The sequence below is a fragment of the Nothobranchius furzeri genome, chromosome 5 (genome assembly GCF_043380555.1).
Source record: "Nothobranchius furzeri strain GRZ-AD chromosome 5, NfurGRZ-RIMD1, whole genome shotgun sequence".
Lineage (NCBI taxonomy): Eukaryota > Metazoa > Chordata > Actinopteri > Cyprinodontiformes > Nothobranchiidae > Nothobranchius > Nothobranchius furzeri.
In genome coordinates, this window is record NC_091745.1 from 80,904,303 (window position 1) to 80,932,187 (window position 27,885).

Genomic DNA, 27,885 nt, shown 5'->3' on the forward strand with positions numbered 1-27,885 from the left:
TAAAAGTAGAAACCAGAAGAAGCGTAGCGTCGTTCTTCCTGTCCGCTCCATCATGAATGTAGAACTCTGACCTCCTGCATGAACCTTTTCCCAACATGACTTCATTTCCTCCTCTTGACCTTTGGGTCACAACCTCACACACTCTGGGGGGCGAGCCTCAGCTGAACCTCCGGCATGAGCTGCTGGTGAAGGTTCTCAGTCATCCAGGTCATGAAAGGACACCATCCCACCTGCTCTGTGTGTGTGTGTGTGTGTTTTCACTGAAGCAGCTTCACGTCGAGTCAAACCAGGAGGTGTGTGTATTAAGGAGCATCTTAGTGTCGACACTGTAGCGATGAGGCGTTCTGCTAAGATAAGCTGATTTTATTCATCAATGCTGTTTAGAGCATTAGCTGTGCGTGAGTGTGTGTGTGTGTGTGTGTGTGCGTGTGTGTGTACGAGTGTGTGTTAGGGGTTGTATGAACTAGTCGACTAGTCGACCTCACGGCTCTGTAGTGACTCCTTATGCCTGTCATCGACTAGTCGCTGTCACGTGATAATGACAAGATGCATTCCTCGGAAAAGACAGCAGGTGACGAGCTCCTGCACGTCGGGATCGAGGCGGAGGCGACGCGCTGTGCCAGAGCGTCGGTACTGACACCCGCCGTAAAACGGACATTTAACCAAATTGTGACCTTTACCCTCTTGCAATTTAACCTTCTCCTCACCCCCATCCTAACCTTAACCAGCTTGCACATGCAAAGCTCTGATAGTTGACGCGCTCCAGATATCTGCGTCCTGAGCACGGCCACAGTAACATTATCACATCAGGTGTCGCCACCTCAGAAACTAATTTAACACGCGATCGTTCATGTCGGCTCATTTCCTTTCATGTTTTCTGTCTTTTATTTGTGCCTGATGCGCCCCGCTGCTGTGGAGCGGGGCGCATCACCTGTTTTCTCCTTTGGTGACTTTACCTCATTGGTGTGGCCGGCGAGCAGCAGCACTCGGCTGTTTTAGCGGTCAGTAGATCTTTTAGAACTGCAGTTCAAAGGTAACTCATGAGGTGAATATATATGAACCCAGGTAGCAGTTTCTCTTTAGGACTGAGAGGAGATGCAGGAAGATAATAAACAGGCAGGACAGAAAAATAGTCAAATAAAAACAAGTTAGTTTTTGTACCTGCTGGTTGCAACAAACAGACACCATTGAAGGTAATCAGAAGTGAGGAACAGAAAATGAAATAATTATTTTAATGTTTAGAGCAGCAGGAACTCTGAGAGGCTGCAGGCGCATCAGTGAGTTTGCGGCTGCTGCGCAGGGGGAGGGGGAGAGGGCTGAAGCAGGGGGAGGGGGAGAGGGCTGAAGCAGGGGGAGGGGGGAGAGGGCTGAAGCAGGGGGAGGGGGAGAGGGCTGAAGCAGGGGGAGGGGGGAGAGGGCTGAAGCAGGGGGAGGGGGGAGAGGGCTGAAGCAGAAACTACCGTTGTTAAAAGAAATGTGTTTAACTTTGGAAATGTGGGCGCAATTTTAATTGTCAAAAACTCCAGCGAACCAACTGACAACCCCCCCCCCCCCCCGCTTCAGGTGTATGACGTCATCAACGACTAGTCGAAGTCGACTCGATTTTCATTACTTGACTCTCGACTTTTAAAAATATTAAGTCGTGCAACCCCTAGTGTGTGTGTGTGTGTGCATGCGCGCGCGCGTGTGCGTGCGAGCTGATGATGCAGATGAGTGAGGAGAGTGGAATTGTGGGTAATATTTTAAAGGGCATTGGCAATAAGCTAAAGCGTGTGTTGCAGCTAACTGTACAGAAACGTCTTTCTTTCGCTTCATCTTTTATTTTATTCCGAATACTTTCAGCCTCTGTGTGGCTTCTTCGAACTCGAAAGGGACAAAAAGAATATTTTAATGTTTTTGTTTGAGATTTCTTTAAGAACCAAATGTAAATAGTTGTAAATATGTCGCTCTCTCTCCATCGCTGGTCTCAGTGCATAGCTGTACAGTAAACCTAGCCTTATCATTATTATTAGTAATACTGAGTGGATGTCGGCTACAACTAGAAGTTTTCCTTCGTACCTCCGGGTCCTCTGCACTGTTGTCTAACTCGGCTGTATCCAGGTGAATCATGTGCATGTGTTTGTGCTCGCTGGCAGAACGAGCAGAGAATCAACCGCAGACCTTTTATTGGACCAAATGGTAACAGGAGAAGAGTAGGGATGGAACAAAACTTCAGTGTAATATTCTGTAGTTATCTGTTGTCAGACATTACATATAGCTATGTTAATATCCAAATATAAATGCAACACTGTCTCATGCTTTTGCTCCATGTCTTCTGTCCACCAGTAGAACAAAAACACACTTACACCGAACCCTAACCCTAGAGAAGGTTCGACGCAGGTGTGTCCTGCTATCTGCATCCCAGCACACCTTGTGCCTGTTGAGAAGATGCATGGTACTCACAGTGCTGCTTAGTAGCTGAAGACTAGAGGACTCGCTCCTACCAGCCGAAGACTAGAGGACCCGCTCCTACCAGCCGAAGACTAGAGGACCCGCTCCTACCAGCCGAAGACTAGAGGACCCGCTCCTACCAGCCGAAGACTAGAGGACCCGCTCCTACCAGCCGAAGACTAGAGGACCCGCTCCTACCAGCCGAAGACTAGAGGACCCGCTCCTACCAGCCGAAGACTAGAGGACCCGCTCCTACCAGCCGAAGACTAGAGGACCCGCTCCTACCAGCCCAAGACTAGAGGACCCGCTCCTACCAGCCGAAAACTAGAGGACCCGCTCCTACCAGCCCAAGACTAGAGGACCCGCTCCTACCAGCCGAAGACTAGAGGACCCGCTCCTACCAGCCGAAAACTAGAGGACCCGCTCCTACCAGCCGAAAACTAGAGGACCCGCTCCTACCAGCCGAAGACTAGAGGACCCGCTCCTACCAGCCGAAGACTAGAGGACCCGCTCCTACCAGCCGAAAACTAGAGGACCCGCTCCTACCAGCCGAAAACTAGAGGACTCGCTCCTACCAGCCCGAGACTAGAGGACTCGCTCCTACCAGCCCGAGACTAGAGGACCCGCTCCTACCAGCCGAAGACTAGAGGACCCGCTCCTACCAGCCGAAAACTAGAGGATCCGCTCCTACCAGCCGAAAACTAGAGGACCCGCTCCTACCAGCCGAAGACTAGAGGACCCGCTCCTACCAGCCGAAGACTAGAGGACCCGCTCCTACCAGCCGAAAACTAGAGGACCCGCTCCTACCAGCCGAAGACTAGAGGACCCGCTCCTACCAGCCGAAGACTAGAGGACCCGCTCCTACCAGCCCAAGACTAGAGGACCCGCTCCTACCAGCCCAAGACTAGAGGACCCGCTCCTACCAGCCCAAGACTAGAGGACCCGCTCCTACCAGCCGAAGACTAGAGGACTCGCTCCTACCAGCCGAAGACTAGAGGACTCGCTCCTACCAGCCGAAGACTAGAGGACTCGCTCCTACCAGCCGAAGACTAGAGGACCCGCTCCTACCAGCCGAAGACTAGAGGACCCGCTCCTACCAGCCGAAGACTAGAGGACCCGCTCCTACCAGCCCAAGACTAGAGGACCCGCTCCTACCAGCCCAAGACTAGAGGACCCGCTCCTACCAGCCCAAGACTAGAGGACCCGCTCCTACCAGCCCAAGACTAGAGGACCCGCTCCTACCAGCCCAAGACTAGAGGACCCGCTCCTACCAGCCCAAGACTAGAGGACCCGCTCCTACCAGCCCAAGACTAGAGGACCCGCTCCTACCAGCCCAAGACTAGAGGACCCGCTCCTACCAGCCCAAGACTAGAGGACTCGCTCCTACCAGCCCAAGACTAGAGGACTCGCTCCTACCAGCCGAAAACTAGAGGACCCGCTCCTACCAGCCCAAGACTAGAGGACCCGCTCCTACCAGCCCAAGACTAGAGGACCCGCTCCTACCAGCCGAAGACTAGAGGACCCGCTCCTACCAGCCGAAGACTAGAGGACCCGCTCCTACCAGCCGAAGACTAGAGGACCCGCTCCTACCAGCCGAAGACTAGAGGACCCGCTCCTACCAGCCGAAGACTAGAGGACCCGCTCCTACCAGCCGAAAACTAGAGGACCCGCTCCTACCAGCCCAAGACTAGAGGACCCGCTCCTACCAGCCCAAGACTAGAGGACCCGCTCCTACCAGCCGAAGACTAGAGGACCCGCTCCTACCAGCCGGACTAGAGGACCCGCTCCTACCAGCCCAAGACTAGAGGACCCGCTCCTACCAGCCCAAGACTAGAGGACCCGCTCCTACCAGCCCAAGACTAGAGGACCCGCTCCTACCAGCTGAAGACTAGACCTGGACTTGAAGCCTCCTTGACGGGTGGGTATGGCTGCAGGTTCCTCAGACCCGGTTGGAGCCCACAACTCCTGCAGATGCAGCTTAAAGCTTTTTTCATTTTCTAGCTTCCAACTAAAACTTGTATTCTAAGCAATATTTTCGAGTCCCTTTAATGATCAATATCACATTTAAACATTTTTAGGACTTGGGAGAATCCGCCTGATCCTGGTCCAGGTCCTGTTGAATGACTGAGGCAAGGCAGAGATGGAGATGAGGTCGATGACAGGGTGAGGATTAGCAAAGGTGGTGAGATGAATGCTCCTCCAATCAGGGCTCAAGAATTCAGACCTGCAGCTTAACAGGTCAGAAGTTCAGAGTCTGATCTGGTTCTGTTCCAGGACCAGGTTTGTTCAGACCAAGCAGGTTTAAACCCAGCTGGTTTGATTTACAGTTGACTCTTTTTTTCATGTTCAGACTTTTATTCTGAAGGGCTAGAAGCCCTGAGTCAGCAGAATCCAGATCAGTCAAAGGTGATCAATGCTGTGCAGGACACGACAACTCGAGTCACCCAGCTGCTCCCAGGTCAGCTGACCAGCTGCACTCGGAGGGGATCCGGGTCCAAACGTGAGCGCTGAGCAGCAGCAAGCAGCAAAACACACAGTTCCTGTTCCAGGGCTTTATTTAAGGTCCTGTTGCACATTCCTGATATTTTAACTGAAACAGCTTAGATTATAGAAAACAAGTGTTAGCTTCAAGGCACGCAGGTGTTTAAGGAGTGTGTAGTTCCAACCCTGCAGAGGTCTTCACTGACATCACGCTCAGGTCACTGGCCCCGCCCACACAGAGGGAGGAGAACCCATTAGTAAGTCTCCATGAGATTAAAGCTGATTTCCTGGTGCGGCCACACAACCCGAAGGTTAGACACCAACTTCTTACAGTAACTTATGTTTGCAGCATCCCGGTTTGGCTTGAACACTCGGCCCGTTTAGCCACCACACATGAACCCAACAGAACCAGTGCATTAAAATCAAATAAAACAGCAGCAGAAGCAGGAGGACGATGACGTTCTGAGGTGGACTCAGCACAGGACCGTCTTACTCGGCTCAGAGGCTTCCAGCATTTTCTGAAACACAAACAAACATTTGGTGTTTAAATCCTGAGACAGGGCCGTAGCTACCTACTCTCTACAGGGGGAAGCAGCCCCATAACAGACTCACACTCAGCAGCACACCTGCATTATAAACTAAGTGTGCTCAGGGGTAACCATGGTAACGGAGAGGTCTAGAAACCAGATTCCCTGAGCCGCGGAGAGATGCCTTGCCTTTAGGAGGACAGCTTGGTTTCAGACCAACAACCTTTCTGTTTAACTCCTCAAAGGTTCAGCGAGCTGCAGACAGCGGTGAGTTCAACCGTTAGCAATCCACGTAGCCGAGCTACCGGCGCTCTACTCGCCCCCATGGAGCTGCTTCTGCAGAACCAACAGACCAAAGAACCGAACACGCAGAAGCTTAAGGACCGCTCCGGTTCTCAGAGCTGGACTCCTGTATTCATTCATTTAGCACTTTCTCTAGACGGACGAGAACAAAGGTAGGACTGGCTGAGTGTGTGTTGTTGTGGGGGTGTAGAGTACATGGCACACTACCAGAGCTGCTGCTCCGAGTTTACTTCATGGATTCACTCCCCTAACCCTAACCCAAGACAAACAAGCAAACCTTTTTCTTCAGGGCCTCCAGAGATTCAAACTCGATGCGGGCCAGTTTGATCTGGATGTGTTTGGGAACATCTGGGATGAGGAAGGTCAGGATGAACTTGAGAGCCAGCAGTCCGTGCTGAAAGCACAAGGTTATCGGTCTTTAGTCCAGATACAGGATTCATGTGATCATCAAAAGACTGTGTGTGTGTGTGTGTGTGTGTGTGTGTGTGTGTGTGTGTGTGTGTGTGTGTGACCTCAACAGCCACCGTCCACAGTATGAGCTGGGTCTCCGAGTGGGGGAAGTACGCTCTGACTTGTGGAGACATGCCGATCAGAGCACAGTTGGTGACGACAGCGATCACACTCATGGCCTCAAAGGCGAGCTGGAGAAAAACCCAGAAACAAATCAAACGCTGGCTTGTTTCCTGAAAACATAAACATGACCTAAAACCTGTTAGAGCAGACTACGATGACACATAAACAGAAGTATCTGGACATTTATAACGAAGTTTCTATTTGGCCATCTCACCACCTCCTCAGCTGCTCTGTGTTCTAGTGGTCCTGGTAACCAACCCAGATGTTCCAAAAGCACAAGCTCTGCTATATCAGTCAAAGATAACCGGTCCTTGTTTGAATTTCAATCATTCCAAAGTTTCTGTCACGCCAGTCTGCCTGTCGATCTCCCGCTCCCTCCTTCCCTCGGTCAAGATCAAGACCCAGACACCTAAACTCCTCCACTTTTTCCAAAGTGGACCCATGGCCTTGGATTTGGAGATGCTGATTCTCATCCAAGCATGAGCTGAAAGTCAGTGATGGAGCCCAAAGGAGATCTTGCTGCCACCAAACCCAACACCCTCCACCAATGGGTGCACCAAGAAATTTTGTCCATTGAGAGAAAGAACTGAACAACGTCCGGCTAACACTCCCATTCCCACCATCTTTGTACAGGAAATGAACGGCCCTCAACAGAGGTCATGCCCTCCACCCCATACTCCCCTAGTGGCCCAACGCAAAGCCGGCCGTACGCCGTGATGCTTGGCCCAGTCTGAGCCGATTTGCCTCTTGTGTGAGGATCTCTGAGGTCGGGGCGAGTCTTGTGCCAGACGTGACCTCCGGGTCTTCTGACAGGAAGTTCTGACCTGTTGCTACCACGCGTACAGTGTGAGGACATGACTCGAGAGCTTTGACATGGAGCTGAATACAACGCATGAAAGAGTCAGCGTATGCCCGCCTTAAGGGTCCGTAAATAACACATCTAATGACCTCAGTGGCCTAGCGGTAGAGTGTCTGCTCTGGGTTAAAATCCCGGTCAGGTCATACCAAAGACTTCCCTCTTGACACTCAGTTTAAGTGGTTGGATTGGGGGGGTTAAACCACCAAATAGTTCCCAAGAGCGTCCACAGCAGCAGCTCACCACTCCCCACGGGGATGGCTCAGGTGTGATGACTAATGGGACTTTAACTATAGTCCAGTTGCTCATTCTGAAGTTGGTCCATAGTTTCATGGCCTTTGGTTCGGGTTAGGTGCCCTGGAGTAGACCTTTCCAGAGTGGTGTGATCGCCTATGACTGGAACACACTCTAGTCCCCCTCTTAAAAAGATGGACCACTCCTGGTCTGCCACGCCACAAGTCACCACCAGGTGGAAACCAGCTGACCGTTTGTTCCTCATCACTTTGATAAAACTTGGTGAAATCCTTCCATCCATTGTCTATACCCACTGGGGCCCATCTCCAGTGGTCTGTGCAAACAGGAGGGGTACACCCCGGACAGAAGGCCAGTCCGTCACAGGACAACAGACACACACACACACCTCAGGATAACTCAGAGAGCACGACCAACCCGACGGCCATATTTCTGGACCAGAGAGAACCTGCACATGAACATGCAAACTCCATGCAGGCCAACATTCAAACCCAGGACCTTCTTGCTGTAAGGCAACACTAGGGCTGCACACTGGTGCTAACCACTTGGTGGTTTTACTTATTTCAGTCACACAGATTCACAGCTGATGCTCAGACACACGAGTAGCATACCCGTCGTGTTCTAACTTCATCTAGACTTTTGGTTGTGAGCTCCTCTAACCCCCAAATTCCACTACCTCCGCTCTGCTCCGGTCCGCCCCCGCCTTCCGCAGCCGCTCGCTTCCGAACTCAGTTTTTACTGGTACCCGCTCTACAACGGCTCCGCTCCGGTGCGGAGACCTGAGGTGGGCAAACAGGCATGCGCAGGATTTTCGAGATCTTGCGATACAGTCCGAGCAATAAACGCGGAAGTTAGATCCAAACACCCGTTGTGTGGGAGAAGCATCGGCATGAACTGTTTAATCTGCCCATCATTTGTGTTGAGAGATCAGCCGTGTTTGGATCAACAAAGCGTGACTACTTTGATAGTAGAAACTGTGTTTATGGCTTACTTTTGTGCATTTAAACTTCAACCGCCACTGATAGTTGTTAAAGGTTGTTAAACCTGTGCATATGAAACAAAAAACGCCTTTTATTTATCGATTTATTGTGAAAAACGGAAATTGTGCTTGCTCCTTTTCCTGTTGGACGGTTGTGATTTCTGTCCATTTACTGCGGAGGTGCTCCGGCGAAAATAGGATCGATTCTATTTTTGCCGGACGCCGGAACAGAGGGCGGCACACGGCGCCGCACTGCCGGAGCATGGCCGCGGTAGTGGAATTGCTCTGATTGACTAGAACGGGACCGATTTTGCTCCGGCGTTCGTGTCGGAGCGGAGGTAGTGGAATTTGGGGGTTAGTGTGCAGAAACGTTTTCTTTTGGCCGTGCTTTATGAATTCGCCCGAGTAAACACCAACTTCCTTTTGGCAGTAGCTCGATGAAACTTCTCACCTGCCAGACTCCGATGTTAGCAGCCGGGTCAGCGAAGGGTCTTTTGAACACGTGACACATCTTGAAGGCATCAGAGTAAACCTCAGTGATGTTGTTCAACACCACCAAGACCGCAGCCAGAGGGTAGACGCAGGAGAACAGGCTGACGTAACCAAACAACAGGAACAGCTCCAGGTAGTCATCAAACGTGCCCTGAGAGACGACGACAGCTCCAGATGGACCAACACCAAACACAACAACCTACAACACACTCGTCTGCTTACCAGGTACGTGCTCATGTCGGCCTCCAGCCGCACCTGCTCTGCCAGAGGAAGCGCTTTGTCCTCAAGAACTCTTCTCCCCTGAACTTTGCGAACCATCTTCTTGTTGCGTCTCCTCTGAAGCCAGTAGGGCAAGAAGGCCTCCATGAACTGGTTTAAGATCTGACTGGTGATCAGCAACGTGGCCAGGCTCTGAAAGACAAAATCAACAGGACAAGAAGTCAGATGCAGGAAAATGTGGAACAACAATTCAAACAGGAAACAAATTCACGAAGACACTGGAAGGTGGACCAACCTGCCTGAGCAGCACCATGTCCTGCATGACAAAGGCGATGTAGAACAAGGAGGCAAAGCAGTTGAAGAAGTTGTACTGAAGAGAATAACAGAAAAACCTTCAATGAGTAAAACCTGCTCTGATGAAAGTATTTCATTATCTGTCCTGTAGATGTTTCAGCTCAAACCTGAACTTTTAAAGGATGGCTTTATGAAAACATAACTGACCCGAAATCCTATTAACCGGCTTTAAACCAACTAATTACCAACAAACCTGTCAACCGGCTTTAAACCAACTAACTACCAACAAACCTGTCAACCAGCTTTAAACCAACTAACTACCAACAAACCTGTCAACCGGCTTTAAACCAACTAATTACCAACAAACCTGTCACCCGGCTTTAAACCAACTAATTACCAACAAACCTGTCACCCGGCTTTAAACCAACTAATTACCAACAAACCTGTCACCCGGCTTTAAACCAACTAACTACCAACAAACCTGTCAACCGGCTTTAAACCAACTAACTACCAACAAACCTGTCAACCGGCTTTAAACCAACTAACTACCAACAAACCTGTCAACCGGCTTTAAACCAACTAATTACCAACAAACCTGTCACCCGGCTTTAAACCAACTAATTACCAACAAACCTGTCACCCGGCTTTAAACCAACTAACTACCAACAAACCTGTCAACCGGCTTTAAACCAACTAACTACCAACAAACCTGTCAACCGGCTTTAAACCAACTAACTACCAACAAACCTGTCAACCGGCTTTAAACCAACTAACTACCAACAAACCTGTCACCCGGCTTTAAACCAACTAACTACCAACAAACCTGTCAACCGGCTTTAAACCAACTAACTACCAACAAACCTGTCAACCGGCTTTAAACCAACTAACTACCAACAAACCTGTCAACCGGCTTTAAACCAACTAATTACCAACAAACCTGTCACCCGGCTTTAAACCAACTAATTACCAACAAACCTGTCACCCGGCTTTAAACCAACTAATTACCAACAAACCTGTCAACCGGCTTTAAACCAACTAACTACCAACAAACCTGTCAACCGGCTTTAAACCATCTAACTACCAACAAACCTGTCAACCGGCTTTAAACCAACTAACTACCAACAAACCTGTCAACCGGCTTTAAACCAACTAATTACCAACAAACCTGTCACCCGGCTTTAAACCAACTAATTACCAACAAACCTGTCAACCGGCTTTAAACCAACTAACTACCAACAAACCTGTCAACCGGCTTTAAACCATCTAACTACCAACAAACCTGTCAACCGGCTTTAAACCAACTAACTACCAACAAACCTGTCAACCGGCTTTAAACCAACTAACTACCAACAAACCTGTCACCCGGCTTTAAACCAACTAACTACCAACAAACCTGTCACCCGGCTTTAAACCAACTAATTACCAACAAACCTGTCAACCGGCTTTAAACCAACTAACTACCAACAAACCTGTCAACCGGCTTTAAACCAACTAACTACCAACAAACCTGTCAACCGGCTTTAAACCAACTAACTACCAACAAACCTGTCAACCGGCTTTAAACCAACTAACTACCAACAAACCTGTCAACCGGCTTTAAACCAACTAACTACCAACAAACCTGTCAACCAGCTTTAAACCAACTAACTACCAACAAACCTGTCAAACGGCTTTAAACCAACTAACTACCAACAAACCTGTCAACCGGCTTTAAACCAACTAACTACCAACAAACCTGTCAACCGGCTTTAAACCAACTAACTACCAACAAACCTGTCAACCGGCTTTAAACCAACTAACTACCAACAAACCTGTCAACCGGCTTTAAACCAACTAACTACCAACAAACCTGTCAACCGGCTTTAAACCAACTAACTACCAACAAACCTGTCAACCAGCTTTAAACCAACTAACTACCAACAAACCTGTCAACCGGCTTTAAACCAACTAACTACCAACAAACCTGTCAACCGGCTTTAAACCAACTACCAACAAACCTGTCAACCAGCTTTAAACCAACTAACTACCAACAAACCTGTCAACCGGCTTTAAACCAACTAACTACCAACAAACCTGTCAACCGGCTTTAAACCAACTAATTACCAACAAACCTGTCACCCGGCTTTAAACCAACTAATTACCAACAAACCTGTCAACCGGCTTTAAACCAACTAACTACCAACAAACCTGTCAACCGGCTTTAAACCATCTAACTACCAACAAACCTGTCACCCGGCTTTAAACCAACTAATTACCAACAAACCTGTCACCCGGCTTTAAACCAACTAACTACCAACAATCCTGTCAACCAGCTTTAAACCAACTAACTACTAAAAACCTGTCACCCGGCTTTAAACCAACTAACTACCAACAAACCTGTCAACCGGCTTTAAACCAACTAACTACCAACAAACCTGTCAACCGGCTTTAAACCAACTAACTACCAACAAACCTGTCAACCGGCTTTAAACCAACTAACTACCAACAAACCTGTCACCCGGCTTTAAACCAACTAACTACCAACAAACCTGTCAACCGGCTTTAAACCAACTAACTACCAACAAACCTGTCAACCGGCTTTAAACCAACTAACTACCAACAAACCTGTCAACCGGCTTTAAACCAACTAACTACCAACAAACCTGTCACCCGGCTTTAAACCAACTAATTACCAACAAACCTGTCACCCGGCTTTAAACCAACTAATTACCAACAAACCTGTCAACCGGCTTTAAACCAACTAACTACCAACAAACCTGTCAACCGGCTTTAAACCAACTAACTACCAACAAACCTGTCAACCGGCTTTAAACCAACTAACTACCAACAAACCTGTCAACCGGCTTTAAACCAACTAACTACCAACAAACCTGTCAACCGGCTTTAAACCAACTAACTACCAACAAACCTGTCAACCAGCTTTAAACCAACTAACTACTAAAAACCTGTCACCCGGCTTTAAACCAGCTAACTACCAACAAACCTGTCACCCGGCTTTAAACCAACTAACTACCAACAAACCTGTCAACCAGCTTTAAACCAACTAACTACCAACAAACCTGTCAACCGGCTTTAAACCAACTAACTACCAACAAACCTGTCAACCAGCTTTAAACCAACTAACTACTAAAAACCTGTCACCCGGCTTTAAACCAACTAACTACCAACAAACCTGTCAACCGGCTTTAAACCAACTAACTACCAACAAACCTGTCAACCGGCTTTAAACCAACTAATTACCAACAAACCTGTCACCCGGCTTTAAACCAACTAATTACCAACAAACCTGTCACCCGGCTTTAAACCAACTAATTACCAACAAACCTGTCAACCGGCTTTAAACCAACTAACTACCAACAAACCTGTCAACCGGCTTTAAACCATCTAACTACCAACAAACCTGTCAACCGGCTTTAAACCAACTAACTACCAACAAACCTGTCAACCAGCTTTAAACCAACTAACTACCAACAAACCTGTCAACCGGCTTTAAACCAACTAACTACCAACAAACCTGTCAACCAGCTTTAAACCAACTAACTACTAAAAACCTGTCACCCGGCTTTAAACCAACTAACTACCAACAAACCTGTCAACCGGCTTTAAACCAACTACCAACAAACCTGTCAACCAGCTTTAAACCAACTAACTACCAACAAACCTGTCAACCGGCTTTAAACCAACTAACTACCAACAATCCTGTCAACCAGCTTTAAACCAACTAACTACTAAAAACCTGTCACCCGGCTTTAAACCAACTAACTACCAACAAACCTGTCAACCGGCTTTAAACCAACTAACTACCAACAAACCTGTCAACCGGCTTTAAACCAACTAACTACCAACAAACCTGTCAACCGGCTTTAAACCAACTAACTACCAACAAACCTGTCAACCGGCTTTAAACCAACTAACTACCAACAAACCTGTCAACCGGCTTTAAACCAACTAACTACCAACAAACCTGTCAACCGGCTTTAAACCAACTAACTACCAACAAACCTGTCAACCGGCTTTAAACCAACTAACTACCAACAAACCTGTCAACCGGCTTTAAACCAACTAACTACCAACAAACCTGTCAACCGGCTTTAAACCAACTAACTACCAACAAACCTGTCACCCGGCTTTAAACCAACTAACTACCAACAAACCTGTCACCCGGCTTTAAACCAACTAACTACCAACAAACCTGTCAACCGGCTTTAAACCAACTAATTACCAACAAACCTGTCAACCGGCTTTAAACCAACTAACTACCAACAAACCTGTCAACCGGCTTTAAACCAACTAACTACCAACAAACCTGTCAACCGGCTTTAAACCAACTAACTACCAACAAACCTGTCAACCGGCTTTAAACCAACTAACTACCAACAAACCTGTCAACCAGCTTTAAACCAACTAACTACCAACAAACCTGTCAACCGGCTTTAAACCAACTAACTACCAACAAACCTGTCAACCAGCTTTAAACCAACTAACTACTAAAAACCTGTCACCCGGCTTTAAACCAACTAACTACCAACAAACCTGTCAACCGGCTTTAAACCAACTACCAACAAACCTGTCAACCAGCTTTAAACCAACTAACTACCAACAAACCTGTCAACCGGCTTTAAACCAACTAACTACCAACAATCCTGTCAACCAGCTTTAAACCAACTAACTACTAAAAACCTGTCACCCGGCTTTAAACCAACTAACTACCAACAAACCTGTCAACCGGCTTTAAACCAACTAACTACCAACAAACCTGTCAACCGGCTTTAAACCAACTAACTACCAACAAACCTGTCAACCGGCTTTAAACCAACTAACTACCAACAAACCTGTCAACCGGCTTTAAACCAACTAACTACCAACAAACCTGTCAACCGGCTTTAAACCAACTAACTACCAACAAACCTGTCAACCGGCTTTAAACCAACTAACTACCAACAAACCTGTCAACCGGCTTTAAACCAACTAACTACCAACAAACCTGTCAACCGGCTTTAAACCAACTAACTACCAACAAACCTGTCAACCGGCTTTAAACCAACTAACTACCAACAAACCTGTCAACCGGCTTTAAACCAACTAACTACCAACAAACCTGTCACCCGGCTTTAAACCAACTAACTACCAACAAACCTGTCAACCGGCTTTAAACCAACTAATTACCAACAAACCTGTCAACCGGCTTTAAACCAACTAACTACCAACAAACCTGTCAACCGGCTTTAAACCAACTAACTACCAACAAACCTGTCAACCGGCTTTAAACCAACTAACTACCAACAAACCTGTCAACCGGCTTTAAACCAACTAACTACCAACAAACCTGTCAACCGGCTTTAAACCAACTAACTACCAACAAACCTGTCAACCAGCTTTAAACCAACTAACTACCAACAAACCTGTCAAACGGCTTTAAACCAACTAACTACCAACAAACCTGTCAACCGGCTTTAAACCAACTAACTACCAACAAACCTGTCAACCGGCTTTAAACCAACTAACTACCAACAAACCTGTCAACCGGCTTTAAACCAACTAACTACCAACAAACCTGTCAACCGGCTTTAAACCAACTAACTACCAACAAACCTGTCAACCGGCTTTAAACCAACTAACTACCAACAAACCTGTCAACCAGCTTTAAACCAACTAACTACCAACAAACCTGTCAACTGGCTTTAAACCAACTAACTACCAACAAACCTGTCAACCGGCTTTAAACCAACTACCAACAAACCTGTCAACCAGCTTTAAACCAACTAACTACCAACAAACCTGTCAACCGGCTTTAAACCAACTAACTACCAACAAACCTGTCAACCGGCTTTAAACCAACTAATTACCAACAAACCTGTCACCCGGCTTTAAACCAACTAATTACCAACAAACCTGTCAACCGGCTTTAAACCAACTAACTACCAACAAACCTGTCAACCGGCTTTAAACCATCTAACTACCAACAAACCTGTCACCCGGCTTTAAACCAACTAATTACCAACAAACCTGTCAACCGGCTTTAAACCAACTAACTACCAACAATCCTGTCAACCAGCTTTAAACCAACTAACTACTAAAAACCTGTCACCCGGCTTTAAACCAACTAACTACCAACAAACCTGTCAACCGGCTTTAAACCAACTAACTACCAACAAACCTGTCAACCGGCTTTAAACCAACTAACTACCAACAAACCTGTCAACCGGCTTTAAACCAACTAACTACCAACAAACCTGTCACCCGGCTTTAAACCAACTAACTACCAACAAACCTGTCAACCGGCTTTAAACCAACTAACTACCAACAAACCTGTCAACCGGCTTTAAACCAACTAACTACCAACAAACCTGTCAACCGGCTTTAAACCAACTAATTACCAACAAACCTGTCACCCGGCTTTAAACCAACTAATTACCAACAAACCTGTCACCCGGCTTTAAACCAACTAATTACCAACAAACCTGTCAACCGGCTTTAAACCAACTAACTACCAACAAACCTGTCAACCGGCTTTAAACCATCTAACTACCAACAAACCTGTCAACCGGCTTTAAACCAACTAACTACCAACAAACCTGTCAACCGGCTTTAAACCAACTAATTACCAACAAACCTGTCACCCGGCTTTAAACCAACTAATTACCAACAAACCTGTCAACCGGCTTTAAACCAACTAACTACCAACAAACCTGTCAACCGGCTTTAAACCATCTAACTACCAACAAACCTGTCAACCGGCTTTAAACCAACTAACTACCAACAAACCTGTCAACCGGCTTTAAACCAACTAACTACCAACAAACCTGTCAACCGGCTTTAAACCAACTAACTACCAACAAACCTGTCAACCGGCTTTAAACCAACTAACTACCAACAAACCTGTCAACCGGCTTTAAACCAACTAACTACCAACAAACCTGTCAACCGGCTTTAAACCAACTAATTACCAACAAACCTGTCAACCGGCTTTAAACCAACTAACTACCAACAAACCTGTCAACCGGCTTTAAACCAACTAACTACCAACAAACCTGTCAACCGGCTTTAAACCAACTAACTACCAACAAACCTGTCAACCGGCTTTAAACCAACTAACTACCAACAAACCTGTCAACCGGCTTTAAACCAACTAACTACGGGTGACAGGTTTTTAGTAGTTAGTTGGTTTAAACCAACTAACTACCAACAAACCTGTCAACCGGCTTTAAACCAACTAACTACCAACAAACCTGTCAACCAGCTTTAAACCAACTAACTACTAAAAACCTGTCACCCGGCTTTAAACCAGCTAACTACCAACAAACCTGTCACCCGGCTTTAAACCAACTAACTACCAACAAACCTGTCAACCAGCTTTAAACCAACTAACTACCAACAAACCTGTCAACCGGCTTTAAACCAACTAACTACCAACAAACCTGTCAACCAGCTTTAAACCAACTAACTACTAAAAACCTGTCACCCGGCTTTAAACCAACTAACTACCAACAAACCTGTCAACCGGCTTTAAACCAACTACCAACAAACCTGTCAACCAGCTTTAAACCAACTAACTACCAACAAACCTGTCAACCGGCTTTAAACCAACTAACTACCAACAATCCTGTCAACCAGCTTTAAACCAACTAACTACTAAAAACCTGTCACCCGGCTTTAAACCAACTAACTACCAACAAACCTGTCAACCGGCTTTAAACCAACTAACTACCAACAAACCTGTCAACCGGCTTTAAACCAACTAACTACCAACAAACCTGTCAACCGGCTTTAAACCAACTAACTACCAACAAACCTGTCAACCGGCTTTAAACCAACTAACTACCAACAAACCTGTCAACCGGCTTTAAACCAACTAACTACCAACAAACCTGTCAACCGGCTTTAAACCAACTAACTACCAACAAACCTGTCAACCGGCTTTAAACCAACTAACTACCAACAAACCTGTCAACCGGCTTTAAACCAACTAACTACCAACAAACCTGTCAACCGGCTTTAAACCAACTAACTACCAACAAACCTGTCAACCGGCTTTAAACCAACTAACTACCAACAAACCTGTCACCCGGCTTTAAACCAACTAACTACCAACAAACCTGTCAACCGGCTTTAAACCAACTAATTACCAACAAACCTGTCAACCGGCTTTAAACCAACTAACTACCAACAAACCTGTCAACCGGCTTTAAACCAACTAACTACCAACAAACCTGTCAACCGGCTTTAAACCAACTAACTACCAACAAACCTGTCAACCGGCTTTAAACCAACTAACTACCAACAAACCTGTCAACCGGCTTTAAACCAACTAACTACCAACAAACCTGTCAACCAGCTTTAAACCAACTAACTACCAACAAACCTGTCAAACGGCTTTAAACCAACTAACTACCAACAAACCTGTCAACCGGCTTTAAACCAACTAACTACCAACAAACCTGTCAACCGGCTTTAAACCAACTAACTACCAACAAACCTGTCAACCGGCTTTAAACCAACTAACTACCAACAAACCTGTCAACCGGCTTTAAACCAACTAACTACCAACAAACCTGTCAACCGGCTTTAAACCAACTAACTACCAACAAACCTGTCAACCAGCTTTAAACCAACTAACTACCAACAAACCTGTCAACCGGCTTTAAACCAACTAACTACCAACAAACCTGTCAACCAGCTTTAAACCAACTAACTACTAAAAACCTGTCACCCGGCTTTAAACCAACTAACTACCAACAAACCTGTCAACCGGCTTTAAACCAACTAACTACCAACAAACCTGTCAACCAGCTTTAAACCAACTAACTACCAACAAACCTGTCAACCAGCTTTAAACCAACTAACTACTAAAAACCTGTCACCCGTCTTTAAACCAACTAACTACCAACAAACCTGTCAACCGGCTTTAAACCAACTAACTACTAAAAACCTGTCACCCGGCTTTAAACCAACTAACTACCAACAAACCTGACAACCAGCTTTAAACCAACTAACTACCAACAAACCTGTCAACCAGCTTTAAACCAACTAACTACCAACAAACCTGTCAACCGGCTTTAAACCAACTAACTACCAACAAACCTGTCAACCAGCTTTAAACCAACTAACTACCAACAAACCTGTCAACCGGCTTTAAACCAACTAACTACCAACAAACCTGTCAACCGGCTTTAAACCAACTAACTACCAACAAACCTGTCAACCAGCTTAAACCAACTAACTACTAAAAAACCTGACAACCAGCTTTAAACCAACTAACTACCAACAAACCTGACAACTAGCTTTAAACCGATAACGCTTTCTTTTACAGTCCCCTAATTACTAAGTACTTACATGGTAGTTACATAGTTAAAGTCCCATTAGTTGTCACACACACTAATGTGTGTGTGCGACATTTGTTCTCCGCATGTGACCCGTCCCCTGGGGGGGCGGTGAGCTGCAGACACAGCCGCGCTCGGGAACTATTTGGTGATTTAACCCCCAATCCAACCCTTAATGCTGAGTGTCAAGCACGGAGGCATTGGGTCCCATTTTTTCAAAGTCTTTGGTCCAACCCGACCAGGAATCGAACCCTGATCTCCCAGTCTCAGGGCGGACACTCTACCACTAGGCTACTGAGCTGGTAAGTTAAAGTGTATTATTGTTTCTGAGTTCTTCAACTGTTATTACCATGTAACAGGTATTATTTTAGTTTTTATTCTAGTAAATACTGCTTTATACAGTAATTACACGTTATTAGTTATACACTTTAATTACACAATCATACACTTTAACTTACTATGTAGTTACCATGTAAGTACTTAGTAATTAGGGGACTGTAAAAGAAGTATTACCTTAAAACCTACTAACTACTAATAAACCTGTCAACCAGCTCTAAACCAACTAAAACTTTGATTACTCGGGTGATCTTGGTCTGATCTGAAATATTTAAATGTGACAAAGACAAAACGGCAGAAATCTGTAAGGAGACACGAGGAAATCCACATTTACTCACCACCAACACTTTGAGGACCAGGTGATTCTGGTACGATGACTCCAGACGATGATTTTCTTAAAGAATAAAATAACAGAAATAGAGTAAATTCTAGTGAAATAGAAGCGACTCCTTTGAATCTTTAGGGTTTGTGTCTGAAAGCTGCTCACCCCACTCTGTGAGGAACTCTGCAGCGTATCTGTAGATGAGGTTCATCGCCTCTATGACCACAGCATAGGCGACGCTGGGGATGAACAGGAGCACTCCTGTCCAGAAGGTGGGGTTCTCATCATGGATGGACAGCACCCATCCCTCCAACAGGAAGTAGACCATCATGACGTAGAGGGACAGGTAGAGGCAGAGTAGGACGAAGGGCAGGGACACCAGGTAAATGCGTAGCTGCCGCTTGGCATTGGAGTAGAGGGGCTCCTCACGGCCGGTTACAGGGTTGAATCCAAGGACACCGTGAAACCCAGGGCGGGGTTCTTCAAAGGCCTGTTTCCTGCTCAACGTGCCCCACTGGTAGGCCAGTGAGGCGCTGCGTCTCTTCCATAGCTGGTAGGACAGGTCAGGTGTTACTCGGCTTCAACCAACCCTAACCCGTTAGGCCTTAAAGACCTAGTCACCCCTAAACGAGAAACCCTATCAATCAGTGTCTGTGCTGCAAACGTGTAGTTGCATGTGTACTGTGTAACCATGGTAACCACCATTACGGCGCTCTCTGCAGGTCAATACTCGGCACTACAGCAATCCCTCCATAAGTGTGTGTTGAGTCGGACTCAGGGACGGGGGTGACAAACTTTAAGCTGGTTCCTTTTCCTACCAGAGGCTGGATGAAGGTGAACGTGAGGCTTAACACAAGCTAAACAGTTTAAATATGAAGTATAATCATATAGACGTGTGTCTTACCCCCAAATTCCACTACCTCCGCTCCGGTCCGCCCCCGCCTTCCGCAGCCGCTCGCTTCCGAACTCAGTTTTTACTGGTACCCGCTCTACAACGGCTCCGCTCCGGTGCGGAGACCTGAGGGGGGCAAACAAGCATGCGCAGGATTTTCGAGATCTTGCGATACAGTCCGAGCAATAAACGCGGAAGTTAGATCCAAACACCCGTTGTGTGGGAGAAGCATCGGCATGAACTGTTTAATCTGCCCATCATTGTGTTGAGAGATCAGCAGTGTTTGGATCAACAAAGTGTGACTACTTTGATAGTGGCAACTGTATTTATGGCTTATTTTTGTGCATTTAAACTTCAGCCGCCATTGATAGTTGTTAAAAGTTGTTAAACCTGTGCATATGAAACAAAAAACGCCTTTTGTTTATCGATTTATTGTGAAAAACGGAAATTGTGCTTGCTCCTTTTCCTGTTGGGCCGTTGTGATTTCTGTCCATTTACTGCGGAGGTGCTCCGGCGTCCGGCAAAAATAGGATCGATTCTATTTTTGCCGGACGCCGGAACAGAGGGCGCCGCACGGCACCGCACTGCCGGAGCACAGCTGCAGTAGTGGAATTGCTCTGATTGACTAGAACGGGACCGATTTTGCTCCGGCGTTCGTGTCGGAGCGGAGCGCAGCGGAGGTAGTGGAATTTGGGGGTTAGTCGCTCTTGCAACAGATGATCATAGTTTAGCCTAACAAAGAAAGCCTTGTGTCACAGAAGCAGCCAGGAGTAATCAGCCCCCCTACGGGGGCAGTAGAGCCTTTTACCTTAAACCTCTTCCTGCAGCCCACCCCATCTATAGTCCAGCCACAACCCGCAGATGCAGCCCAGTCCTGGGGTGGAATCTAAACGGTCTCTGTGCAACTGGACAGCACTGGCACTGATCAGAGCAACAAACCATGTGACATATTAATCGCCACGACAACAGGGCAGTCCATCACACACCGTTGAAGAAGTACCAACTTAAGCAGCTCTATCTGCTCACGTCTCAAAGAAAAGCCCGAGACGGAATCTCTTCATGAGCGTAAAGCGCTGCGACCTGCCGAGGCCGGAGCGGAGCGGAGCTAGACCGACCTGCAGGTGGCCGTCTTCTGCTGCCCGGGTGCTCTGGCTTTCTAGGCTAACACTTACAACTTTTCAGCCTAATTACTTTCTAAATGTTCAAGAGAACCAGACCGTTACAGGAAACAGTCGGATACAGAAGATCAGGAGCTGCAGTAAGGAAGCTGGTTTCCCTACCTCCAGTATAACCGTGCACCAGACCAGGTTGAAAACGGCGAAGATGACATATTTATCATAATCCTCCCAGTCAAACAGGTAGTAAGGCACTCCAATCAAGGCCATGGGCACCAGGGCAAAGGTGAAGTACTCAAGAAAGCCAAAGTAGAGAGCCTGACCCTCACCATAGTAGTGTCTGATGCTGTCTGGAGGAGGAAACGGAGATCTAGCTGCAAAACATCTCAAGGTTGCATTTTTACTGCAGAAGAGGAGACATGGTCCACTTACCCAGAGGCTGGAGAGACAAGCGGACTTTCTGATACCAAGAAAAGGAAAGTCTCTTAAGCTCCTCCTTATGGTGCAGCGGGAACATCTGGATCAGGATCCTCTTAGACTGCAGCCTGCGTACTAAAACATCAGAGTGAGGTCGCCCATCATAAATAAAACCTGCGGGGGGGTTATTATGTGTTACTGGTAATTAATAAAGATCTCTCCTCTAAACCATCTCTGGTCCCTCAGGGACTAGAGCAGGGACGACCCGTCTCTGCAGCAGGGGCAGCAAGTGGAAGGAGGGCGTTAATCTAGTCCCAGAAAGAGTCCAAAGCCGGTTCCTCACCGTTTCTTTATGAAAGCTGTGAAGATCCGGTTTGGTTTTCCACATCGGGAATCAGCTCAAACACTAATAAAACCCTCTCAGGGTCTAAAATGTACAGAAATGTCCTGCTGTGAAGGTCTTTCTACAGGATGGACACACAGCACGGTGCTTTCATTCGTTCATATCTTAAGCATAGATGAACGGCTGAATTAGACGTGCGGTCCCATTGGCGGGGTGGATGGACACTCACTGATAGACTTCCCGGGGTAGAGTTTAGCCTGGGGGTATCCTGGAACGTGGGTTTCCTCTCTGGCTCGCAGCGTGTCCAGCTCGTGTTTGATGATGTGCTGACACTCAGCCATGCTGAGGAAGCTGTCCCCATCACCTGGAGGCAGGAGACACACCCTGGAGGTCACAACACTCAGCTAAAACCCACAGCTGAGACACCAGAGGCTCCTGCACCCTAGTCCGCTGCTGCTGTGTAACATCTGCTGCTTGTTCTGAAGCCCGTACTCGGGGAAACGAATACCTGTAAAGTCTTTGAAGTTGTGTTTGTTGGAGCAGGTGAAGCCTCTCATGGACCCGTCGCTGTACTCCTTAAACAGACCCAGGTCTTCAGCACCAGACAGTAACCTCTGCCAGGAGGCCCCCACCAGGAACAAGTTGGGGTTTTCCTTTTCCTGAGGTCTCACTCCAGGCCCCAGATGCTCCACCAGCAGCTCGGCTCCTGGGGAGAGAACGTTCTCAGCTATGGAGAAAGTAGGAAACGGGAGAACCTGACAGACCGCCCCACACCTCCGTTCTGCTGTGGGTCTCTGATCCTGCTCAGCAGCCACACCACCGCTTCCTCCTTGATGTCTGAGGCCAGCTCCAGCACCACCAGAGGCTCGAAGCCCGGCTCACCGCTGACAGCTGCAGGCTGCATCGTGTCACCTGCTGCGGCACCTGGACAGAAACAGCAGTGACTACTCTGGTCTAGTCCCTGACCCTGGCTAGCCAAGAGGATGGCTCTTTTCCAGCCACATGATTGGTCCAGCACGCTCTGACTCACACCCTTTTAGCTTTAATGCTTGGGTTGTTCATGTGGGTTTGAACACAAACAAACAAACTCTGCTGAGGACCTGAAAGGGACGAACATGAGAAACAGTGCAGCTGAACTCAGGTGACCAGGAAGCCTGCAGAACCTCTGAGAAGAACCAGGACCTGTTACTAGTTGGGTTAGCTGTTGTTGGCAGAGCAGCGAGCTAACAGCTCACGCGTGTGTTATTGACCCGTGACGTCGTCATGACGATTATCAGCAGAGAGCCTAAGTCATGTTTAACTTGGTTCGAGGTTGAGCCACAGTCTAGAATCATGTCGACTCACCACAACTCCGAGTGCGTCCGACCCGACCAGGAGCGAAACTCCGCTTCCGCAGTTGCGGGCCGGATGCACTCCTTCATTCACGCAGAGGAACGGCGCTGCGGTCAACACACGAAATCACGGGGTCACTTCAGTAGTACCGCCCGGCGGGAGTAGTTTAAACTCAAAACAAGCGCTTCCGAGCAGCTGTGCGTCAGCATCATTTGGGTCACGTGACGGAGGACCTGTCTCAGCTATGGATGAGCAAGCTGCGGTAGCTAGCAGCGGGTGAGTTTCAGCCTAACACCCCTCATATATGCTAGCAGCGTCTAGTCATACTAGTAGAACTAGTCAGCGGTTGGGTGACTCGGTAACCACGTGCTGGGGCCTCGTCTATAAAGCTTGTTTACGCAAAAAACGGGTCTGGGACTGCGTACGTTATTTTCTACGCAAACGTTGTGATTCATAAGTCATTTAGAGATGTGACGGGAAAATGTGCGCAACGCTGATTCTTGCGTTAGCACGTTTTGGAGACGGGAAAAGTCAGGTCCTCTACCGCAGCCGGTGACTTGGTGAATTAAGCTGCATTTTCAGACTTCCCAGTCACCTCAGTGAGTGGTGCAGAGCACCAAAGAAAAGACATGAAAACATAATAATAAAAACACTTTTAGGATAACTCGGATGTGTTCTTTATCCTCCTTTTCATGCATCCAGTATCAAATGACTCGAACTCGAGTTATGGAGCTATTCCTTATCTAAAGGGTTAGGATTATTAGTACGTTAGATCTTTTATGTGTTCATAGTTTCATTAGAGTGTTTTCGGCATTCTCTGAGGATGTAAACTGTTCAGTAGAAGTTAGGAAGACGACGATGATCAGCTGATGTGTCGTCATAACTACTTCCTGTCAGTGTCCGTAACCACGTTTAGTTTCTCTTTGCAGGACTGTGCAGAGAGTGTTATCAGCTGTTGGCGTTCGTGGTCTGGCCAGCAGCGTGTGGAGCTACGTAGACTACATGAGCAGGTGAAGTGTGAATGGATGACTGATTGGTTGGGTTGTAAAGTGCCTTGGGGGGTTTAGAACCCTAGAAGGTTCTATACCAAATACATTTAAACGGTGGTTTTAGAGGCTGATGGTGCAAAAAGGGCAGCCTCACCTCTGTCAGACTGTATATATTATTGTGTGTGTGTGTGTGTGTGTGTGTGTGTGTGTGTGTGTGTGTGTAGGTGGTGCTGGGTCCCCAGCTGGTTGCCGCCATGGTGTCCTACATCTCAGAAACAGCTTCAGGCTGCAGAGGAGAGGATGCTGCATTGTAAGGAACACTGCTCCTCTGAGTGCGTGCATGCGTATGTGTGTGTTTGCATGTGTGTGTGTGTGTGTGTGTGTGTGTGTGTGTTTGCATGTGTGTGTGTTTGCATGTGTGTGTGTTTGCATGTGTGTGTGTGCGTGTGTGTGTGTGCATGCATGTGTGTGTGAGACTGAGATTTGAGGTCTGAATCTGTTATTTGTTGTTTGGACACGTCAGACTGTCTCCTTGTGTGTGTGTGAGTGTGTGTGTGTGTGTGTGTGTGTGTGTGTTTGCATGCGTGTGTGTTAGATTTGAGGTCTGAATCTGTTATTTGTTGTTTGGACACGTCAGACGGTCTCCGTGTGTGTGTGTGTGTGTGTGTGTGTGTGTGTGTGTGTGTGTGTGTGTGTGAGTGAGTGTAGGCATCAGGGCAGCTTTTACCAGACAGTTTGTCCCCATCTCTGACGGTAACCGTCTGTGGACGCTGACCTTCTGCAGCGATGCTGTTGAAGACAAAACTCCGGTGGTTCTGCTGCATGGATTTGGATGCGGCGTGGGCTTTTGGGCACAGAACTTGGATGCTTTGTCACAGCACCGGCCTGTCTTTGCTCTGGACATGTTGGGCTTCGGCCAGAGCACCAGACCTTTGTTCTCCACAGACCCCCGGGAAGCTGAGGATCAGTTTGTGGAGTCTATTGAACAGTGGAGAGCAGAAGTGGGCCTTGAATCTGTGATCCTGTTAGGCCACAACCTGGGAGGCTTCCTGGCTGTGTGCTATTCTATGAAGCATCCTCACAGGTGAGTTCAGGCGCTGCTCCCACTAACGGATGTTTCACCTTACTGAGGGAACACCTTTTCTCCTCCTTTTACAGAGTGAAACATCTCATACTGGTGGAGCCGTGGGGACTTCCTGAAGCCCAGGAGATGACAGAAGCTGACCGGCCCATCCCAGCTTGGATCAAAGCCCTGGGGGCCATGTTCAGTCCCTTCAACCCCTTGGCTGGCTTGAGACTGGTGGGACCTCTGGGTAAGAGTAGCGCTGACAGAAACTGGTGCACACAGTAAAATTCCTTAGATGAAGGTGAATGATGCCGTGGTCCTGGCAGGTCCAGCGCTGGTGCAGACCCTGAGACCCGACTCAAAGAGGAAGTTCTCCTCTCTGTTCACAGACAACACAGTTTCAGATTACATCTATCACCTCAATGTGCAGTCCCCCAGGTCTGGTTCTTCTGCTTCCTCTTCAGAAATACCAGATCTTTGCTGCTGCAGCACCACCTTCATCTTCTCTGTCCACTAACCGTTCCTCTGTGGTCTCAGTGGAGAAACCGCCTTTAAGACTATGACCGGTTCCTGTGGCTGTGCCAAGAGGCCGCTGCTGCCGAGGATGGACCAGCTGCATCCCGCCATCCCCATCACCATCATCTACGGCTCCCGCTCCAGCATCGACAGCAACTCGGGCAGCGCCGTCAGACAGATGAGACCCGCGTCTCACGTGGAGGTCATCGTAAGTTTGTGTGATGGATGCTTCTGTCCAGGTCTCTGGCCCTCTTGGCTGCAAGTCTCAGCTTAGTTCATCTGTTTCTAACCAGCTAGTGAAAAAGTGTCGACTAGTTTATGGTTCTGTGGGTTTTTGAGAACGTTTTACGTTTGGCTTGTTAGAGGTGTGCTCAGGGAACGCCGGGGGGGGGGGGCTGTTCAACCACAGGAAGCCAACGTCCCAAAGAAAGCCTTCAGCAGGAAGGTGTTACAGCACACACACAGCATCAGGGTGAACTGGCCAATCAGCATGCAGCTCATTTAGGATTAGTGTCCAGGCTAAGTAGGCGGGGCTTGGTTATGGGGTTGTATTTGGTCATTTACCAGGGCTCCTGGGTCATTGTGAGCCCCAACAAAGTGTCACCTGTTAAAAAGAGGCTCAGAGAGCAGCAAACATCCTTCAGAGCTCTGAAGCGACTCATTCTGGAAGGTACTAACGTGAGACGGGTTCAGCATGAAGAACTTTATAAACACCGTTTGTGTCGACCATCAAACTCGTATGTCTAACAAGGTTTAACCGTCACCTCGGGTGTTGATGCTGGGGTTCTCCTGTGTGCCTCCAGACCACGCGTGGAGCTGGACATTACGTGTACGCGGACCAGCCTGAAGACTTCAACCACCGAGTTTTACTCGTGTGTGAGGAGGTGGACAGGAGCAGAAATGAGCCTCAGGAGAAGAAGGGGAGCTAGACTGCTGCACGCTACGTTAGCCGCTGCTGTGGAACCTCAGGATGTCTCAAATGAACAAAGACCGGAGATGTTTTTATTCAGGAACACGAAAATTGAACTGTTCATAGTGACTCGTTCACCAGGACATGACGAAGGTCCAGTTTAACAGTTAGCACTTGAGTTCCTAGCAGCCTGGATGGTTTTGGACCCACAGGTTCGTTAGCTGACTCAGTCATAAAGATTCTAAATCCATCCTGTCTGAAAGTCTTAATCTGCCGTATTTCCGAGCGTCCCTGAATGCATCATTACTGGAGCTGCACTAGCTGCAGTTGCGGTGCTTCACACACCTAGCTTTGTTGTTGCCCTGTGATGTTTGAACGCCGCTGTCCTGTTTAGTCTGCCGTCTGATGCCAACGGCGCCGTGTAACGCTTACGTTGTTCAGACTGATTACTTCCTGTTCGGTGTCGCTGGTTTATGCGTACAAGGATGTTCTACAAGCTGTTTATTAGTCTGAGATGTTTATGTGTAACCACACACACACACACACACACACACACACACTCTCTAGCCTAAGCTCTAGGTGACTGTTACTAAGAGAACTGATCGGGAATCGAGTCACCACCCTGAGTCTGGCTGACGGTGACTTGTGTAAGAGTCGCCCCCTGCTGGCTCATCTGTGATGTTTAGTTCACATATTTACTTTTTCATTCGGATGTTTTCCTAAATATTCAAACTGGAGGAGTTTTTCCAGTTTCAGGTCTTGTGTGAGGTCGTCACGCTGGTGAACAGTTACAGCTGCAATAGAACACCGTTACTACTGTGGCTGCGATGGTGAACTCCCTCTAGGGTTCTGCAGCCCCCCAAGGCCCTTCAGTACACACACATTCACACTCTGGCGGTGATGATGCCCCGGAGCATACTG

General features: G+C 47.6%; 2 protein-coding genes across 6 annotated transcripts; one reads left to right on the top strand and one right to left on the bottom strand.

Annotated features, from left to right (window-relative positions):
- Positions 1-4,967: 4,967 nt before the first annotated feature.
- On the bottom strand, positions 4,968-23,632 carry ano10a (anoctamin 10a). Of its 2 annotated transcripts, none has more exons than XM_070551875.1 (14): positions 23,496-23,632; positions 22,926-23,075; positions 22,660-22,857; positions 22,381-22,515; positions 21,824-21,943; positions 21,557-21,741; positions 19,550-19,934; positions 19,401-19,456; positions 9,408-9,482; positions 9,116-9,304; positions 8,853-9,044; positions 6,254-6,382; positions 6,019-6,135; positions 4,968-5,429 (listed from the first exon to the last, which is right to left on the bottom strand). In XM_070551875.1, exons 2-14 carry the CDS (start codon positions 23,053-23,055, stop codon positions 5,385-5,387), a joined length of 1,956 nt encoding a protein of 651 aa, XP_070407976.1. In that variant the 5' UTR covers positions 23,056-23,075; positions 23,496-23,632; the 3' UTR covers positions 4,968-5,384. The 2 variants fall into 2 exon arrangements, with proteins under 2 accessions (XP_070407976.1, XP_054594367.2); XM_054738392.2 differs by lacking the exon at positions 23,496-23,632 and adding an exon at positions 23,267-23,395.
- abhd5a (abhydrolase domain containing 5, lysophosphatidic acid acyltransferase a) lies at positions 23,620-27,214 on the top strand. 4 transcript variants are annotated; one of them, XM_015975872.3, is made up of 8 exons: positions 23,620-23,759; positions 24,413-24,493; positions 24,697-24,782; positions 25,181-25,556; positions 25,631-25,785; positions 25,865-25,976; positions 26,076-26,262; positions 26,858-27,214. In XM_015975872.3, exons 1-8 carry the CDS (start codon positions 23,728-23,730, stop codon positions 26,981-26,983), a joined length of 1,155 nt encoding a protein of 384 aa, XP_015831358.3. In that variant the 5' UTR covers positions 23,620-23,727; the 3' UTR covers positions 26,984-27,214. The 4 variants fall into 4 exon arrangements, with proteins under 4 accessions (XP_015831358.3, XP_054594374.2, XP_070407977.1 ...); XM_054738399.2 differs by having other exon boundaries at positions 23,705-23,759; positions 25,257-25,556; XM_070551876.1 differs by lacking the exon at positions 23,620-23,759 and adding an exon at positions 23,766-23,904 and having other exon boundaries at positions 25,257-25,556.
- Positions 27,215-27,885: the final 671 nt, after the last annotated feature.